Raw genomic sequence first — 19,160 nt, 5'->3', positions numbered from 1 at the left:
GTCGTCTCTTCAGGGGTGGTGGTCGTCTCTTAAGGGGTGGTGGTCGTCTCTTCAGGGGTGGTGGTCGTCTCTTCAGGGGTGGTGGTCGTCTCTTCAGGGGTAGTGGTCGTCTCTTCAGGTGTGGTGGTCGTTGGTTCGGGAGTGGTGGTCGAGTCTATCTGAGATGTGGGGATAATCATGGTGGTTGTGGTGGTAGTGTCGGGTTTGGAGGTCACAACACTGCAATGAGAGTTCAACGTTCAAGTTCAAGGTCTTTGTCTGCAAAAGATGAAATACCCATCTCTGCAAATTTTATACACATTGTGTGGGTACTCTCTCCATTATTTTGTCATTGAGTTGAAAAATAAATACTAAATAGTTGATCTTAATTATTGTTGTTGGTATTATCTAAGATTTCTGGTGGGAGAGTTTCATGCCACCATGAGTCTGCAAAAGGTGACTAACACACCACTGAAGATTCTATACACAGTTTGTGGTGACGTTCTCCATTATTATGTCATTGAGTTGAAAAATAAATGCTAAATAGTTGATGAAATGTGTTGCTGTTGGTATTATCTAGGATTTCTGGTGTTCGAGTCTTCACGCGTAGCCATCGTTATATTATAGCCTGATACTGAAATCCAAAAGGACTGGTAGTTTGACGTCATTATTTGGTTTTTGCACCGCTTAGTGATTTGTCGTTAGTAGAGCTCATGGAAATAAGTTATTTCATTGGTTGAACTATTGAATACAACTCACGATTTGTTTTCTTTTGTGGCAAAAGACTGGAATTTGGACGTCATTTTTGGTCAGTATCAGGCCATGACTTTACGAAGGCCACGGTTCACGCCACCAGGAGTCTTCAGAAGATAACAACACATCACTGCAGATTTTATACAAATTTTGTGGTGACTTTCTCCATTAGTATGTCATCTTATAGATAGTTTGAAGTTGACGTCACTCGGGTCTTTGTTATTGTTTTTTGCCATCCGCGTTTATGAGTAATTCTCACTAAACTGTATCAACCTAACTATAAACGTTCATGGTTACACAAAGTTTTGTGCGTTGGTCCATTATACTTCCGGATGGCAATGTTGTGAGCTCCTTAGCCAAGCGCATACTATCTATATATTATAATTTAAAACCCAAGTAAGGTCCTCACCGAGTTGGTCCTGTCGTCCAAAGTATATCGCCTAAATCTGTGATCTTTGCTTGTTCTGTTTGGATAATGGAACAAGATATAAATAAAGGTAATAGCAAAATACAACATTGGTTTTTATTGAGCTTTGAGCTTTTATATAGCGCAATATCCACTAAACGTGCTCAAAGCGCTTTACAAGGGGTCCCTGGCCAACAGCAACATTTAACATGATGGAAGGGACATGACGTCTGTTAGGAAACATTACATTTTTTTCGGACAGAGACAACGCTGTTAACGGCCAGGTACTAATTTTACACTTGAGTAAGGTGAGAGAATGTGAGTAAAGAGCCTTCTCCAAGGACTCAACTATGCGCCGAGAGAGGGTCGATCCAGGACCTTCCGATCCGAAAGCGAATGTGATACCACTAGAACAAGAGCCGCATGGTTTTTATCAAGGGAGCAGTTGTGTATTGCGATGTCACTCTAACTTCACTGCGGTCCAGTAATAGTATAGCATGTGCAATTCCGTGTAATTGTAAGAGAATGTAAATCTATCTGTAAAAAAGAAGTACAGTTAAGAAGATCATTTCAGTGAAGCCTAAAATACATATCTTGGAGAAAAAAAACAGAAATGGAGTTACAGGTACCGGTATAAGATACAGATCTGAATAAGTGTGTATGAAAGGTGCCAGACAAAGCAAGAAAGAAAAAATACAAGGAAAAATCACCATCCATAAAAATCCTTACTTCGACTGGGGATCGAACCTCAGACCTTCTGATTACCGGTCAGACGTGCTACCATGACATGTGTGTGTGCTTTTTTCTTGTACTTTTCTTTCTTGCTTTGTCTGGCACCTTTTCATACACACGTGTTCAGTTCTTTATCGAACGTATTACTGGTAGTCAGTCTATTCTTGTAATTTTAAATAAATAAATAAATTGAGCTCTTATATAGCGCAATATCCACTAAATGTGCTCAAAGCGCTTTACAAGGGGTCCCTGGTCAACAGCAACATTTTAACATGTAGGCGATATTACAATTTTTCGGACAAAGACAACGCTGTTAACGGCCAGGTACTCATTTTACACCTGAGTGTGGTGAGAGAATGTGAGTAAAGAGCCTTTTCCAAAGACTCAACTATGCGCCGAGCGAGGTTCGAACCCAGGTCCTTCCGATCCGAAAGCGAGTGTCATACCACTAGACCACATAGCCGCATTTTGATTTTCTTCTCTTCGCTTATAATATCTAATTGATAACAGTGGAGGATTTATTTTTATAAGGGATAGTGGAGAGGCAAATATTTTTTGCGCCGATGGCCTAAGTCACCCCCAGGTGGTCATACTCTCACCCCCCCCCCCACCCCACCTTAATGCAATTCAAAATGTGATACATTGCGTCAATCTGGTAACAATTAGTAACGTCAACAGTTGTGCGGCTATGTGGTCTAGTGGTATGACACTCGCTTTCGGATCGGAAGGCCCTGGGTTCGAGCCTCGCTCGGCGCATTGTTGAGTCCTTGGAAAAGACTCTTTACTTACATTCTCTCATCGTACTTAGTTGTAAAATGAGTAACTGGCCGTTTACAGCGTTGTCTCTGTCCGAAAAAAAATGAAACATCGCCTAACAGGCGTCATGTCCCGTCCTAAATGTTAAATGTTGCTGTTGGCGAGGGACCCTTGCAAAGCGCTTTGAGCACGTTTAGTGGATATTGCGCTATATAACAGCTCAAGTTTTTTTGTGTTTTTTTTTAACGCTCGAGTCGTGTGGAGAAATGTTACATAATTTGTTCTTAAATATAAAAAAATGTAGCCTTCACCTTAAATACCATATTATTATAGTCATCTTATTTGTTTTATCAATTGTACTAAGGGAAATGGTTTAACTCACTCAACCCTAACACCGATTATATCCGTAGTACACCCTGGGTTACTTTTACCCCATGCCTATGTATTAAATTTTTCTGACACAAATTATAGGCGTAGTATCAAAGCTAATGTTCTTGATTTTTACATGTTAATGGTAGTTGAATAACTATCTCTGTACATGCTCATTTTTAATACATTTGTTTCCAATTTTGAACAGTAGCAAACAAATATCTCTTGGATTGAGTGAGTTAACACATCATCAGTGAAGTGTATTGTGATTTATTTTGTTGTTTTGAAAAGTCATTATACTGTTGTAAAAAAAAAGTTAGTCTTACCTGTAGTTTGAGGTGGATTGGGTGTAGTGTCGGGTGGAGAAACAGTTGATTGGGAGTTACGAGCCCTGCATCGACCACGTCTTCCAGTCTTAGGGGGGCTGATGGTTACAGTGGGCATGTCCGTGACGTCAGCAGTGGTTGGCCTGTTAGTGACTTCAGCAGTGGTTGGCCTGTTAGTGACTTCAGGAGTGGTTGGCCTGTTAGTGACTTCGGTAGTGGTTGGCCTGTTAGTGACTTCAGCAGTGGTTGGCCTGTTAGTGACTTCAGCAGTGGTTGGCCTGTTAGTGACTTCGGCAGTGGTTGGCCTATTAGTGACTTCAGCGGTCGTTGGCCTGTTAGTGACTCCAGGAGTAGTGGGCTTATTTGTAAGGCCAGCAGTGCTGCCAGTATCTGTTTTCATCAATAGTACATGTTATTGAAAATGGTTGTAATAGACACATTGTGCCAGTTTTGAAAAGTAGCAAAAATCTCTAGGATTGGGTGAGTTCAAAAAAAAATAATTTTTGTCAACTGTTCCTCCCTTCTTCTTGATTTTTACATGTTAATGTTAGTTGAATAACTATCTCTGTACGTGCTCATTTTTAATACATTTGTTTCCAATTTTGAACAGTAGCAAACAAATATCTTGGATTGAGTCATCATCATATATTGTCGCGCCAGTGAGTCAGCCAGTCCCGGGCAGTCTGGTTGCATTCCCTCAGGTCAGCATTGGTGCAGTGAGGTCCCAGCGAGCATTCGGACAGGATGTGGTCCATGGTCTGTCTGGGGTGACCGCATGGGCATTCAGTGCCCGGTGAGATTTTCCATTTAAAGAGGTTGGTGGCGGTGTTTCCCACCTTTGCTCTAGCTCTGTTCAACGCCACCCATTCTTTTCTCTTGAGGTCTGTGCCTGCTGGGAGCTTTTCTGTTGGGGGCTGGAGGGCATCGTTTGCTGTCTTGTCCCATTCTACCCATTTGTCCAGGCGGAAGAATGCTGAGTGGTCTGGGTGAAGGCTCTCTACTGTGAGGAAGCTTTTTCTTGATTTGAGTCTGCTTTTGGGGCAATTGTGGTCATGAAGGGGGTGTCTCTGGTCCATTTCCTGTTTGTATTTTTGTATTTGGGCATGGGTTTCCCTCCGGATGTGTGGTGGGGCTATTCCTGCTGCACGGTAGACCAGTGGTAATGGTGTTGCTCTCAGCTGGCCCGTTATGATCCGGCAGGCGTTGTTGAGCTCGGGGTCTAGCTTGGAGGCATGGCATGATCGGGCCCATACAGCTGAGCAGTACTCCGCAGTTGAGTAGCTGAGGGCCAATGCTGTGGTCCTTAGAGTTTTAGGGTCAGTTCCCCAGTTTATGTTTGCCAGCTTTCCAAGGAGGGCATTACGCGTGGACACTTTTGCCTTGGTCTTTCTCACGTGTTCTCTGAAGGACAGAGTTCGATCAAGCGTCACTCCGAGGTACACTGGGTGGTAGTTGTACTCTAATGTCTGGCCATTCCACTTGATGTTAAGTTTTTTGTGGGCTTGGTGGTTGTTGAGGTGAAATGCACACACTTGTGTTTTCCCTGGGTTGGCGTTCAGCGAGTTTTTAGTGTAGTACTTTGTAAGGGTGTCTAGGGCATTTGTCAGTCTGCTCTCGATTGGTTGGAAGGACACATCCTGTGTTGCGAGGCATAGGTCATCAGCATATATGAATCGGCGGATATTTGGGAACTCAGGCTGATCATTTGTATATATGTTGAAAAGTGTTGGAGCCAGCACTGATCCTTGGGGAAGACCATTCTTCTGGGTGCGCCACCTGCTCTTCCGGCCATCCATTTCAACAAAGAAGCGCCTGTTTTCGAGAAGTGACTGGATAATATTTACAATTTTCTTATTCTTTATCATTTTAGCCACTTTGGGGAGTAGGATTTTGTGATTCACTGTGTCATAGGCTGCAGTGAGGTCGACGAAGACTGTGCCAGTAAGCTGTTTTGTCTCAAACCCATCTTCTATGAATTGTGTAAGGTTAAGAAGTTGACCACATGTTGACCGTCCTGGTCGGAATCCAGCCTGGTCTGGAGACAGTTGTTCGTCTAGACTGGGTGACATGCCGGACATAACCATTCGCTCAAATAGCTTGTATGCGATGCACAGGAGGGAGATCGGGCGATAGCTTTTCTTGGATTTTGGATCTTTCCCCGGTTTCAGTAGGGCGACTACTCTTGCTTTCCTCCATGCACTTGGCAGCCTGTTTGTCCTTGCGCATACATTGAAGAGGTCCAATAGCCAGGATAGGGTTCTCGGGCCAAAGTGTTGAATCATCTCAGTTGTGATTCCATCCAGTCCAGATGCTTTTCCTGCCTTCAGATGGGACAAGGCCTCTAGTAGCTCCTCCAGGGTAAAAGAGTCAAGATGATCTTCACTATCCTTGAGGGCTTTGTCCATTTCACGTTTCAGGGCTTTTAGTTGGCCTCGTGCTTTCTTGGCTGGTTTCCCATTCAGTAGAAGCTGATGTGCTACTTGGTCAGGTGTTACTGCAGCCACTCTTGTCTGGGTATTTTTGTCATTATTCAGTTTTGAAATTGTAGTCCAGGCCTTTTTGCTGTTTAGGGTCATATTGGTGGAGGTTATTAATTCCTTCCATCTTTCTGATCTTTCATCGGCTATCATTGATGTGAGTTCTTCACCCAGTTCTAGGGTTTCTTCACTGAAAGGATCCACCTTGTATGATTCAATGTATCTTTCATATAGTTTCTTGCTTTCATCTTGGAGACATGGAATATAACTTTTTCGGCATCCTCTGGGGATGTTTTTCTTTGCAACTTTCCATATGAGTGTTCTAAAGTCGTCGTATCTCTGTGGGTCACTTTTTATATTGGTGATCTCATTGTCTAAATCTTTAGTAAAGTTTTCCCAATTTGCTTTTCTAAAATTGAATCGTGGTATCGCATTTGATTCGAGGGCTTTAACAGCTGGTTTGATGCTGATGGTAATAGGCCTGTGTTGAGATTTCGGTATAGGCTCACCTACAGTCCTTTCAAAGTTTGAGAAGTGTTGAGAGGATATGAATGCCAGGTCCGGATTGTAACCTTTCTTCCACCGGGCACTCATAAAGGTTTTCTTGTCTTTGGGGTTATGGAGGATTGTGAGGTCATTGCCAACCGCCCACTCCTCAACAGCATCTCCGTCAATGTTATTTTGCTCATATCCCCATATAGTGTTATGGCTGTTAAAATCTCCAATGATCAGGGTTGGTTTTCTATCGGATAGATTCATTTGGGGCCACTTGAATGGGGTTAATGGAGGTTTGTACACAGATATGATGGTAATCAGTGTTGTTTCTACTCTGAGAATCTCAATGTCATTTTCTGAGTGATCATCGCTTTTCAGTATGGTAGATTTTTTTCGAGTGTACATGGCACTTCCATATTTTGGGTGTTCGTGGTGTATTACTAGTTGCATGCCAGGTATGCAAGGTGGTTTTGAGTCTTTGTGGGTTTCCTGTAAGCAAATTATATCTGCTTTTAGCTCTGTCAGTATCTTGCATTTGGTATGGGAGATTCCTTCTGTGTTGAAACTTACAACATTGAAGTTTTCCATTGTCTAGGCCGAGGGGCTATCCTTTTACCGCCCAATTTATTCTCTCTGGTCGCGTAGTGTAGCAATCAGTCTCCTTCAGAGAAGGATTACAGGAGCACGACGTGAACGTTTGCTACTTGCTCCCTTGGATTGAGTGAGTTAACACATCATCAGTGAGGTGTATTGTGATTTATTGTATTGTTCTGAAAAGTCATTATACTGTCGTAAAAAATGAGTCTTACTTGTAGTTTGAGGTGGATTGGGTGTAGTGTCGGGTGGCGGAACAGTTGTCTGGGAGTTACGAGCCCTGCATCGACCACGTCTTCCAGTCTTAGGGGGGCTGATGGTTACAGTGGGCATGTCCGTGACGTCAGCAGTGGTTGGCCTGTTAGTGACTTCAGCAGTGGTTGGCCTATTAGTGACTTCAGCGGTCGTTGGCCTGTTAGTGACTTCAGCAGTGGTTGGCCTGTTAGTGACTTCAGCAGTGGTTGGCCTGTTAGTGACTTCAGCAGTGGTTGGCCTATTAGTGACTTCAGCAGTGGTTGGCCTGTTAGTGACTCCAGGAGTAGTGGGCTTATTTGTAAGGTCAGCAGTGCTGCCAGTATCTGTTTTCATCAATAGTACATATTATTGAAAATGGTTGTAATAGACACATTGTGCAATTCTAAAACAGTAGCTTAATGTTTCAAATGAGAGATATTACCAAAGAGTGTGTAGGGTAACGTAGTTACCAAGAGCTCTCACTTCTCTTAACCGCAATGCTATTGTCGCGTGCAAGGCGAGACAGCAAGGTGGGTGTGCTCCGCGTGTATCATGCGCGCTAGGCTTACTGATACAATGAAGAAAATACGAGTAGAAGACGGAAGATGCTTGTCTTCACCAAAAGCGGGAAGTGAGAGCTCTTGGTAACATAACAATCGTTACCTACACGCTCTTTGATATTACTAAATAAATTGAGGGGAACAAGTCAATCCGTCAGAGCCATAAGATACATTTTGCCGGAGTTCATCTCGGTTTCTATAAAGTAAAACAGACAAATGTGACCCACCGTCTCAAAACGCTATTATGTCGGAGCGATCCGTATGCTTAAAAGCCGAATTAAATGTTAAAGTGGTCAAAAATATAAATTGTTGGCATTATCACCCTAAAATATGGCATCCATTCTCCTCAATAAAACATACAAACTCAACACAAGTCTGATATTTCTGGCTATAAATTTAATTTTTAACATCTTAACCATCCCGACTTAATACCGTTTTGAGGCGAAGGGTCACAAATGGCAATTGCTTGCCACCCTTTGGACAGGTTTTCAGTCTATTGCAAAGTACTTTCTGCCAGAACTAACAGGCCTAGTTACCAGATCACTTCTGGGTGGACATGGGATTTTAAAAATATATCGATTTCACAGGGGATCGATCCTAGTCCCTTTGACCATCCGAGCCAACGGGACGACTCAACTCTCTCCTTACCAGACATTTTAAAGATTTTCCCCAAAATTTCACACCCAACTAACACAAAAATAGACTTTTTCTCACCCAAAAACAATACCAGTAAAGTTCTTGCGATAAAATAATTTCTTTAGCAAACCATGCTCTGATACTACGCCTTTAAATTGTCTCTGAGAAATGTAATAAATAGGCAATGGGGTAAAAGTAACCCGGGTGAACTACGGATATAGTGGGTGTTAGGTTGAGTGAGTTAATATGTCATCATCATAGACCTATTTAAACTCTCGAGCTTTAAAATTGCTGGCAAGTTGAGGATCATTTTAACTCTCTCCTTACCGGCCATTTTCTGGATTGTCCCCAAAACTTTACACCCAACCTATACAACACACTGTTCGTTTTCTTGAAATGTTATATATGATGTACAAAAGAAATTTGGATTTAAAAAATGTTGGTTGTATCGTAACGAATGTGACAATTTCCTATTGTTGGTATGGAGAAGGTTAAAACAGAAAATGTCGTTATTTTTTGCCCTCGTCTGTTGTTAATAATGACCTTACCCCCATACCAGCCATCTATAGACTAGCGGGGATAGCACCACCACACATCCGCAGAGACGCACAGACCAAAGTCCAGAAATACAAACAAGAAAGTGACACCAGACATCCTCTTTATGAGCCTAACATCGTGCCAAGGAGACTGAAATCTAGGAAAAGCTTCCTGACAACTGAAGGCATCCACCCAGACCATGCAGCCATATACAGAGTGCATTCATGGAAAGAATGGGACTGCTGCCCAAATGACGCCATTCAGGAACCCAAAGAAGAACTGCCAAGCGGAGTAAAACTCCCCAGGAAAGATTGGTTGACACTGAACCGGGCAAGGTCTAAAGTGGGGATGACCAAAACAACCTTACAAAAATGGGGACTTTCTTCAGACTGCCGATGTCAATGTGGACACACGGCTCAAAACATGGACCACATCCTTCACGAGTGCGAACTTGGACCACATATCAGTGATATGGACCTGAGAGGCTGCACCCCTGAAGCCATCCAATGGATCCACCACTGGCGCAACACGATATGATGATGAACTTACGCTCATTAGCTATAACTGTCGTATTCTTGAAAAAAAAAACAACACTTATTTTAGACTTTGGACAGAAAACTCGTCCTTCAATAATCGATCGATAGAAAAATGGCTCTCATCCCAGGTTTGAGAATGTTTGCCAAGATGACGGCCATTTTAATTGACCAATATGTGAAGGGTGCCGGGGGGGGGGGGGTGGCGCTCCCGATAACTCAGTTGGTAGAGCACTCGCTTCACCTGCAAAGGGACCGAGATCGATCCTGGATGCAGTCGAGATATTTTCTGACCCCACCCCCTCCTGTCCACCCAGCAGTGATTGAGTAGCTGGCTCTTTTAGATCTGGCAAAAAGTACATTGCAATATATAGACTAGCGTCCTATCCAAAAGGTAGTGAGCAATTGCTATTGTCCGTTTTACGCTATAGAAACCGAGATAAACTCCGGCTCCATTGGTCGAATAGCTGTTAAGGAGGTTATTTGAAGTACAAGTTTTCCGGCCAAAGTTTTAAATACATGTTTTTGTTCAGCTGCACATAGAATAGTTTCATGATACATGTATCAACAATTGTGACCCTACGCCTAAAAACTGTATTAAGTCGGGATGGTTAAGATGTTGAAAATTGAATTTATAGCCAGAAATATCAATCTTGTGTTGAGTCTGTATGTTTTATTGAAGAGAGTGGATACCATATTTTAGGGTGCTAATGCCAACAATTTATATTTTTGACCAGTTTAACATTTAATTCGGCTTTTAAGCATACGGTTCGTTCCGACATAATACCGTTTTGAGACGATGGGTCACATATTATACCTGACGTGATATTTTGAGTCAGAATTTCTCTATATTACGATAAGAATCTAATTTTGAAATCTGCCGTGCACTGGCCTGTCGCTCTTGTGCTTTTGGACTAGAAACGTCATACAATAACAAGCGTTTATATACCACAATATCCACTAAACGATCTCAAAGCGCTTTACAAAGGGGTCCCTGACCAACAGCAACACGTATCATGTAGAACTAGACATGGCGCCTGTTAGGCGGTACTACATTTTTTTTTCAGACAGAGACAACGCTGTTTACGAGTACGATGAGAGTAAAGAGCCTTTTCCAAGGACTCAAATATATGTGTCAATCGTGGCTCGAACCCAGGATATTCCGATACGACAGCGAGTGCCATGACACAAGATCACAGAGCTGCACATAGAAAAGTTTCATGATACATGTATCAACAATTGTGACCCTTCGCCTCAAAACGGTATTAAGTCGGGATGGTTAAGATGTTGAAAATTGAATTTATAGCCAGAAATATCAGACTTGTGTTGAGTTTGTATGTTTTATTGAAGAGAATGGATACCATATTTTAGGGTGCTAATGCCAACAATTTATATTTTTGAACACTTTAACATTTAATTCGGCTTTTAAGCATATGGTTCGTTCCGACATAATACGTTTTGAGATGATGGGTCACAATTGGTAACCATACCCAACCTGTCAACCAATTCAAAATCCTAATTTACCTCACTCAATCCTAGAGATTTTTGCTAGTTTTCAAAACTGGGAAAATGTATTAAAATAAGCATGAACATGAATAACTTTTATTCAACTACCATTAACATGTAAAAATTAAAAACATCAGCTTTGATACTAAGCCTTTAATTTGTCTCAGAAAAATGTAATAAATAGGCATAGGGTAAAAGTAACCAGGGGTAAACTACGGATATAGTCGGTGTTAGGGTTGAGTGAGTTAGACGTATTTAAACTCTTGAGCTTTAGAATTGCTGGCAAGTTGAGGATCATTTTAACTCTCTCCTTACCGGCCATTTCTATCAGCAATAAAAATGTTGAATATTTCATATGGTACAGCAAAACCAAGGATTCATGCGTTGACTGATTGACTGATTAATTTGTTTAATGTTAGGCTAGATGAAGTGACCAATTGATAATGATGATAATATTTGGTGTTGAATTGCCAAGAATGTAACGAATTGAAAATGAAATGAATATGTTAATGTTGTGTATGTCGCATGCGTTAAAGAAAGAGAGGAAGAGAGAGAGGGAGAGAGAGAGAGAGAGAGAGCGAGAGAGAGAGAGAGAGAGAGAGAGAGAGAGAGAATGGGTAGGAGTGAGGTGTCTGTTCAATGTTATAGTTATCATATAACGTTATGACAAGTGTAACTAAATGACAAATTGCCATATTTATGGACAATAAAGATCTATTATTATTATTATTATCATTTTCTGGATTGTCCCCAAAACTTCACACCCAACCAATACAAAAATAGATTTATTTCACTCAAACACAAAATCTATTACTTCTTGCTATACATACTATTTTATTTTTTGCTAAACGAACTCTTCAACACAGTGTTAATATATTTTAACTATAGCAAACATTTTTGTTCAAATATTATCTCGCCTAGGCATTCCACGAAGGAATATAGATAACTCATCAAACAAGATGTCTGATGTCAACATGAATCACCCATGTTGTCCAAGTGAGCAAATTGAGGGTTAATAATATTACTCAAGGAAAAAACCAAAGTGCCTGAAGCGGGTCTCGAACCCGGGTCATCCTGATCACAGTGCAATGCCTTAACCACTCGGAGGGGTTAATAGGCGTTTTGTCAATTAACAACAAAACTGAACCTGTCCACTCTCAATATAATGATAATTTTTAAAAACCCTCTCTCCAAATCAGGTTTTCTTCCCCTATAATCAAATTGAACTGGGGAGGAGCTTGGCGATTCTGGCTACGTCATTGGCGGTCAGAGATCTGTCAATCTGGTCTGTCTTTTACTGATCATTTAGGTCGAGAGTTCAAGAGCGAGTATTTTCCAATACGATTTGACTTGGATGATTAGATACCGCCGGGTATCGGCTTCCGGTTCCTTCATGACATTTCCCCCCTTTTTTCATATAATGTAATTAACAAAAATGACTATGACAGCTTATTATTATCATCATCATCATCATCATCATCATCATCATCATCATCATCATCATCATTATTATTATTATTATTATTATTATTATTATTATTATTATTATTATTATTATTAATTATTATTATTATTATTATTATTATTATTATTATTATTATTATTATTATTATTATTATTATTATTATTATTATTATTATTATTATTATTATTATTATTATTATTATTATTATTATTATTATTATTATTATTATTATTATTATTATCATTGGTATTATTATTATATCATCATCATTATCATCATCATCATCATCATCATTATTATTATTATTATTATTATTATTATTATTATTATTATTATTATTATTATTATATATCACTATTGAGTGGTGGGGGGGGGAGCGTATTGAATTTTGTGAAACAATGGAGCATCACCCAGGGATGTACTGATAATAATAATAATAATAATAATAATAATAATAATAATAATAATAATAATAATAATAATAAAATCATCATCATAATCATAATAATAATAATAATAATAATAATAATAATAATATAATAATAATAATAATAATAATAATAATAATAATAATAATACAGAGCTCATTCTCGTGTAAAACACAAGCTCTGGGCACTTTACAATATAAATTATCAATTTTGAGTGAAAAAAATGCAATGAATTCATAGCCAAATCAAGGATTCATAGTCAATAAAAGCAAATACAGGAAAGATGTGTCTTGAGATTATTTCTAAAGGCAGGTAAAGATAACGCTGAAAGCCTGACACTTCAATGTCTGCGATTTGCCAAGATCTCATGACGAATTGAGAGGTGTGAATATTCAAATGGACTTCCGTTCAAATGAGCTTTTATATAGTGCAATACCCACTAAATGTGCTCAATCAAAGCGCTTTGTAAGCGGTCCCTGGTCAACAGCAACATTTAACATGTAGGACGGGACATGACGCCTGTTAGGCGATATTATCACCAAAAAAAATTTCGGACAGATACAACGCTGTTAACGGCCAGGTACTCATAATTTTACACCTGAGTACGGCGAGAGAATGTGAGTAAAGAACCTTCGCCAAGGAGGACTCAACTATGCGCCGAGCGAGGCTCGAACTCAGGACCTTCCGATCCAAAAGCGAGTGTCATACCACTAGACCACATAGCCGTTATACAAATTATGTAACCCAGCGCCAGAGCGTTCTTCTCAAATTTAATAGAGTCAAGAAGCAACCGCTACTACGAAACGCCAAGTCATAGGAACTTGGATAAACTTCAGATTCATGGTTTTGATTGCTCTACTTTATTCTTTTTTTTTTTTTTTTTTTTTTTTTTTTTTGTTACTCCAACGAAAAGTTGCTATTTTGGCCGCTTGAATTCCAGCAACTGTCCAAAGTTAGAAAATATGTGACCCATCGTCTCAAAACGGTATTACGTCCGAACGAACCATATGCTTAAAAGCCTTATTAAATGTTGAACTGGTCAAAAATATAAATTGTCTCCTCAATAAAACATATAAACTCAAAACACAAGTCTGATATTTCTGGCTATAAATTCAATTTTCAATTTCTTAACCATCCCGATTTAATACCGTTTTGAGGCGAATGGTCACATATTTAAATGATATACTCACCTGTAGTTTGAGGTGGATTGGGTGTCGTGTAGGGTGGAGGAAGAGTTGTCTGGGAGTAACGAGCCCTGCATCGACCACGTCTGCCAGTCTTAAGGGGGCTGATTGTTACAGTGCGCATGTCCGTGACGTCAGCTGTAGTGGGCCAGTCCGTAGTAGGCCTGTCTGTGACGTCAGCAGTAGTGGGCCAGTCCGTGACGTCAACAGTAGTGGGCCAGTCCGTGACGTCAGCAGTTGTGGGTCTATCTGTGACGTCAGCTGTTGTAGGTCTATCTGTAGCCTCAGCCGTTGTGGCCCTGTCAGTAACAGGTTTGTTGGTGATTGTTTCTGTATTGCCTATGATAAGGTAAAGGTAGAAGCAGTCAAAATCGTTGTAAGCTTTCTTGTAATCATGTTTCAAAAATAGAAATTGGGAATATTAAATCATTTTGGGGCGGTTATTCACAATAAAAAAAAAATTGCAATAATTCTACTCGCCTTTCAAATGAAAGAGCAAAATAGGTAAGTATAGATAGTATGCACTTGGCAAAGAAGCTCACAACATTGCCATCCGGAGTTATAACGGACCAACACACAAAACTATGTGTAGCCATGAACTTTTATAGTCTGGTTAATACAGTTTTGTGAGAATTACTCATAAACCCGGATGGCAAAAAGCAATAACAAAGACCTAAGTAACGTCAACTTCATTCAATCTATATATCTCACCTGAAGTCTGAGGTAGGATGGGTGTTGTGTAGGGTGGAGGAAGAGTTGCCTTAGAGCCACGGGCTCTGCATCGACCTCGTCTGCCAGTTTTGGGCACGCTGATGGTCACAGTGGGCATGTCCGTGACGTCAGCAGTGGTGGGTTTGTTTGTGACGTCAGGAGTAGTCGGTCTATCTGTGACGTCAGGAGTAGTCGGTTTCTCTGTGAGGTCAGGAGTAGTCGGTTTATCTGTGACGTCAGCAGTAGTGGGCTTTTCTGTGACGTCAGCAGTGGTTGGCTGCATGGAGACTGTGGCCGTATTCCCAAGGGTAGACATCGAATCTGGCGTGATGATCACAACCGTTGTCCCAGGACTGGGGCCAGGGGTTACAGTAGCATCTGTAGAAGTGTCATTCTTGTTGGTCTGACGACGAGCTGTAGAATGAAAGGGAGACAGAATATCAAGGAAAATATAAATTCCTGCTGTTTTATTTTCCTTTGCTTGTTAGTTTCACATGACTTTAATATTTTCTTCAATCTTCAATGGCTTGTATTTGCAAACAGCCCCACAGGCCCATCAGTGGAAATGTTCTATTACAGTCCAATCAAAACAAGGGAACAGTCACAGTTACGCAACCAAAACTGTAAACAAATCCATAAATAATATAAACAAATCAGTAACCAGTATATTGTATCAGTGCATGACATAACCAGTCGGAAGGTGAAAACTTTCGATTTGCATTTTGTTTTTGTTTATGTTTTTTTTTTTTCATTTTCTGAAAGAATATGCTCCCCAGAGCATTTTAATCTTTATTTAATGTAAATCGGGTGATTTTTCATGAAGTTATGGTCAGATGTATGGGAAAGGTATCCAGCAACTTTTCTCAAATTTTGTACTTTTTCAACTTGACTAGGTTGAAAATTTATTTTGAAGTGAAATTAATTTTTGATTTCCCAAAGCTGTACAAATAGGGTTGATTTAATCAAAATTGACCTTCTTACTAAACTTGGCAATATCTCAGTTCAAACCTTTTCACCATCCGACTGATTATGCCATTCACTGCAACATATATTATATTCCTCTAAATACTCGTTATGGGAATATAAGTGTCTTTTCAGACATAATATCTTAAAAAGAGATCCTGGCATTTCAACAAAGAAAGCAATGGTAGCATTTTCATACTTCCAAATTTGCATATAAGGAGTGCTAGCTGATAATGAATTCGCCTACTATAAGATCAAAGGAAGATGGAATGGGGATACCCCTCTCAAGCGCATAATGGACGGTGCTCCCATTTCGAGTCGAACTAAGTTCCGGCAACCCTTGTACGTAGATTCCCTGACTTCGGACAGAGATGCATATACGAGATTGAAGTCGGTGTGGACGAATTCAATCCCTCGAGGGGGCGGGGACATCGACTCCTCGAAACTGGGGGAGAAGTTGCAATGTTTTTCCACCAGCAAGAGAAGACATTAGGTGGCAGCCAACTTCGGTCGAGAATCTGCTTTAAAGGCAAAATTGCTTCATCAGTGAGGGGGGGGGGGGGCTTTCCACGTGTCCAACATGTACGGTAACCAGGCCAAAACCGAAAAGCATCTAGTGTGTGTGGTGGAAGCTTCCGGGTGGGTTTGCAACTGTCTTGGTGAACAACTTAAACGGCAAACTTACCCCGACAACGCCTGAGAGACGTAACTACCGCCAACATTTGCAACAGCAGAACGAGCCAAAACCAGGACGCCAACCTCATTGTCACTGTCAAAAAAAAAAATAGAAAAAGGAATAAATTGCAACAACAAAAAATAAATAAATAAATACATTGATAAAGAAAATACATTGGCAGATGAATTAATTCATTGAAATAAACAACTAGATAAATAAAAAGTAATGTTTACTACAGGAGATTAATTTAAACTTTATTTATCCAGATGTTTCGTACCGACGTGTACATATATACAGGTCTGGCATTCGAACACACTTATGGGCCTGGTTTAACATTGTTGTAACGGACAATATTTTTGCGTCATTTTTAAAGAATTTCCATTACAACAATAGGTCCAAAAGGAATTGTGTTATCAGACCTGCAAATAAGTACACGTCGTTTCGTACCATTTACTTGGGAATAATATTTTATTCGAAACAAAGAATTTATGTTATCTTGATAGTTTTAAATATTTGATCCAGCAAGATCTGTATTCTTTAAGATGTCAATATGACCAGTCATGTTTTCTTGACTTCCAACAACATTGAATCAATATCTCAAGAAGTATCAAATATATTTAGAACCCCCTCCCCCCTCCACCCCCACCCCCCCCCCCAAACAAAATAAAAACAAACAAAAAAAAACAAACAACGCAAGAACTGATTCCAACAACACAAGGAAACATCCAAATGCCTCAGCACCTTAACACACATGATAATCTTTTTCAAAGGCTAAGAAATTACTAAGTGGATACTAGAAACAGACTGACACACTCGAAGTAACACATACATTCACGGCAAGCGTCCATAGAGACAGCGCAGATATTCATTCAGTAATGTTTTCTTACTCATTTATATAATGGTTCAGTGATTATATTATTATTGATAGGTCATAACATTGTAGTTTTCATCAAAGTCATTTAAAGGATATAATCCTAAATTAAAAATATTACACATAAAATGGGTAAAATGTTGTGATTTCAACAACAACAAAAAACATCCAATTGCCTCAGCACCTTAACACACCTGATGATATTCAAAAGCTAAGAACATTTGCACTGGACAGAAATACATGGAAACAAATACGCTTCAACAGTCGTAACGTCACTTCCCTCGTAATGACGCATGGTAACTTAGTAACTGGCTCTAAACTATCGTAACAATGGCGGACGCCCTTACGAAATATTTCTCAGACTTGCATAAAAGGGTATCCAGAGGAAGAAAAAAACATTATAAATCTGATCATGTTTTGACTTTTACGCATTCTGATCACAAGACATATGAAATGTTCTAGCCAGCATGAAGAATAAAAAGTACCGATTTTCTTTATTTAGATGGCCGCCTTTGCTGGGCGACATGACGCTGGGAGACTATTGAATCCAATTCACGACCTTAACACACATGATAACATTCAAAAGCTAAGAACACTTACACTGGACAGAAATTCATGGAAATAAATTACTAAGTGGATACTAGAAACATATTGACAGATTATTTTTTTTTTAAATGAGCTTTTATATAGCGAAATATCCACTAAACATGCTCAAAGCGCCATACAAGGGGTCCCTGGTCAACAGCAACATTTAACATGTAGGACGGGACATACAATTTTTAGGAAAAAGACAACGCTGTTAACGGCCAGGTACTCATTTTACACCTGAGTACGGTGAGAGAATGTGAGTAAAGAGCCTTTTCTAAGAACTCAACTATGCGCCAAGTGCGAGGCTCGAACCCAGGACCTTCCGATCCGAAAGCGAGTGTCATACCACTAGACCACATAGCCGCATGTAATGGTCAATATTTTCCGTTGGTTTGAGAATATTCCAATGACAACAAGAAGCCCAAAACGATTTGGGTTACACAATCCATTAATCTTTCAGCATCTCTGTCGATGTAATGGAATTCATGCATACAGCGATTTGGAAATGAAATGTCCAAAACATAAGAATAGATAAATAAATGAATAAATAGATAATTAATTAGATTTTATAAAGTAAATAAATAGATAAATGTATAGATAATTAGATGAATAGATAGATAAATTAATAAGTAGATAAATAGATAAATTCTATACATTAATGACATGGAATATACAAAACAAAAAATAGATAAATAAATAAATAGATAAATAAATAAACAAAAAGTAAATAAATAGATAAATAGATAGATGATTAGATAAATAAATAGATAGATACATAAGTAGATAAATGGATAAATTATATACATTAATGAGCAAAGCATAAAATTCATAACAATTGTGTACATTTCGAATGTTTTAAAGCAAATATCTTACATGAGTATTCACAAACAAGAGGAATATGACTCCAATTGTTGATCAGTAGTTATAGATTTTTTTCTCTTTCGCTGTAACGTTTCAGTCTCCAGTTAATAAATCATGACATCACGATCCAGAAAATCTTGATTTAGGGATGAACGTTAGTTTTTCTCCCGTTTAAACGATTGTATCCTGCTATCGGGTTTGAATATTGTTGTGAATACAATGTGACGATAATTGTCTTGTCAATGGAACATGATATCAGTTTTCATGAAAGTCAAGCTTCGTTTTTCATATTCAGTTACCCTATAGATAGAATGCACTTGGCCAAGGAGTTCACAACATTGCCATCCGGAAGTATAACGGACCAACACACAAACTCTGTGTAACCATGAACTTTTATAGTCTGTTTAATACAGTTTAGTGAGGACAACTCACAAACGCGGATGACAAAAACCATAACAAAAGCCTGAGTGACGTCATCTGCATACTATCTATAGATGGCATTTTAACGTGGTATCCATTC

General features: G+C 39.5%; 2 protein-coding genes across 2 annotated transcripts in view; both read right to left on the bottom strand.

Annotated features, from left to right (window-relative positions):
• Positions 1 to 2, bottom strand: part of LOC144959833 (uncharacterized) — a 6,409-nt gene extending 6,407 nt beyond the window's left edge. Inside the window, exon 1 of the mRNA XM_078892614.1 lies at positions 1 to 2. This exon is cut by the window's left edge and continues 117 nt beyond it. The gene's annotated coding sequence lies outside the window, so the exon portion shown is untranslated.
• Positions 3 to 29: 27 nt separating this feature from the next.
• LOC144959832 (uncharacterized) lies at positions 30 to 18,713 on the bottom strand. The gene is made up of 8 exons (XM_078892613.1): positions 18,653 to 18,713; positions 16,330 to 16,413; positions 14,682 to 15,095; positions 13,977 to 14,309; positions 7,103 to 7,465; positions 3,322 to 3,711; positions 1,142 to 1,196; positions 30 to 219 (listed from the first exon to the last, which is right to left on the bottom strand). Exons 2-8 carry the CDS (start codon positions 16,406 to 16,408, stop codon positions 30 to 32), a joined length of 1,824 nt encoding a protein of 607 aa, XP_078748739.1. The 5' UTR covers positions 16,409 to 16,413; positions 18,653 to 18,713.
• Between the last annotated feature and the right edge of the window lie 447 nt (positions 18,714 to 19,160).

This window comes from Berghia stephanieae, chromosome 14 (genome assembly GCF_034508935.2).
Source record: "Berghia stephanieae isolate SIO BIC M18660-M18661 chromosome 14, UCSD_Bste_1.3, whole genome shotgun sequence".
Lineage (NCBI taxonomy): Eukaryota > Metazoa > Mollusca > Gastropoda > Nudibranchia > Aeolidiidae > Berghia > Berghia stephanieae.
This window is presented reverse-complemented; position numbering and strand designations above follow the sequence as displayed.

What these genes read in the sequence shown, in the direction of transcription:
- LOC144959832 (XM_078892613.1), bottom strand. Translation starts at nt 16,408, where the DNA reads ATGAGGTTGGCGTCCTGGTTTTGGCTCGTTCTGCTGTTGCAAATGTTG. An exon ending in CATCCTACCTCAGACTTCAG is followed by an intron (nt 14,310 to 14,681) that starts GTGAGATATATA and finishes ACCTTATCATAG; the next exon opens with GCAATACAGAAACAATCACC. An exon ending in CAATCCACCTCAAACTACAA is followed by an intron (nt 3,712 to 7,102) that starts GTAAGACTCATT and finishes TGATGAAAACAG; the next exon opens with ATACTGGCAGCACTGCTGGC.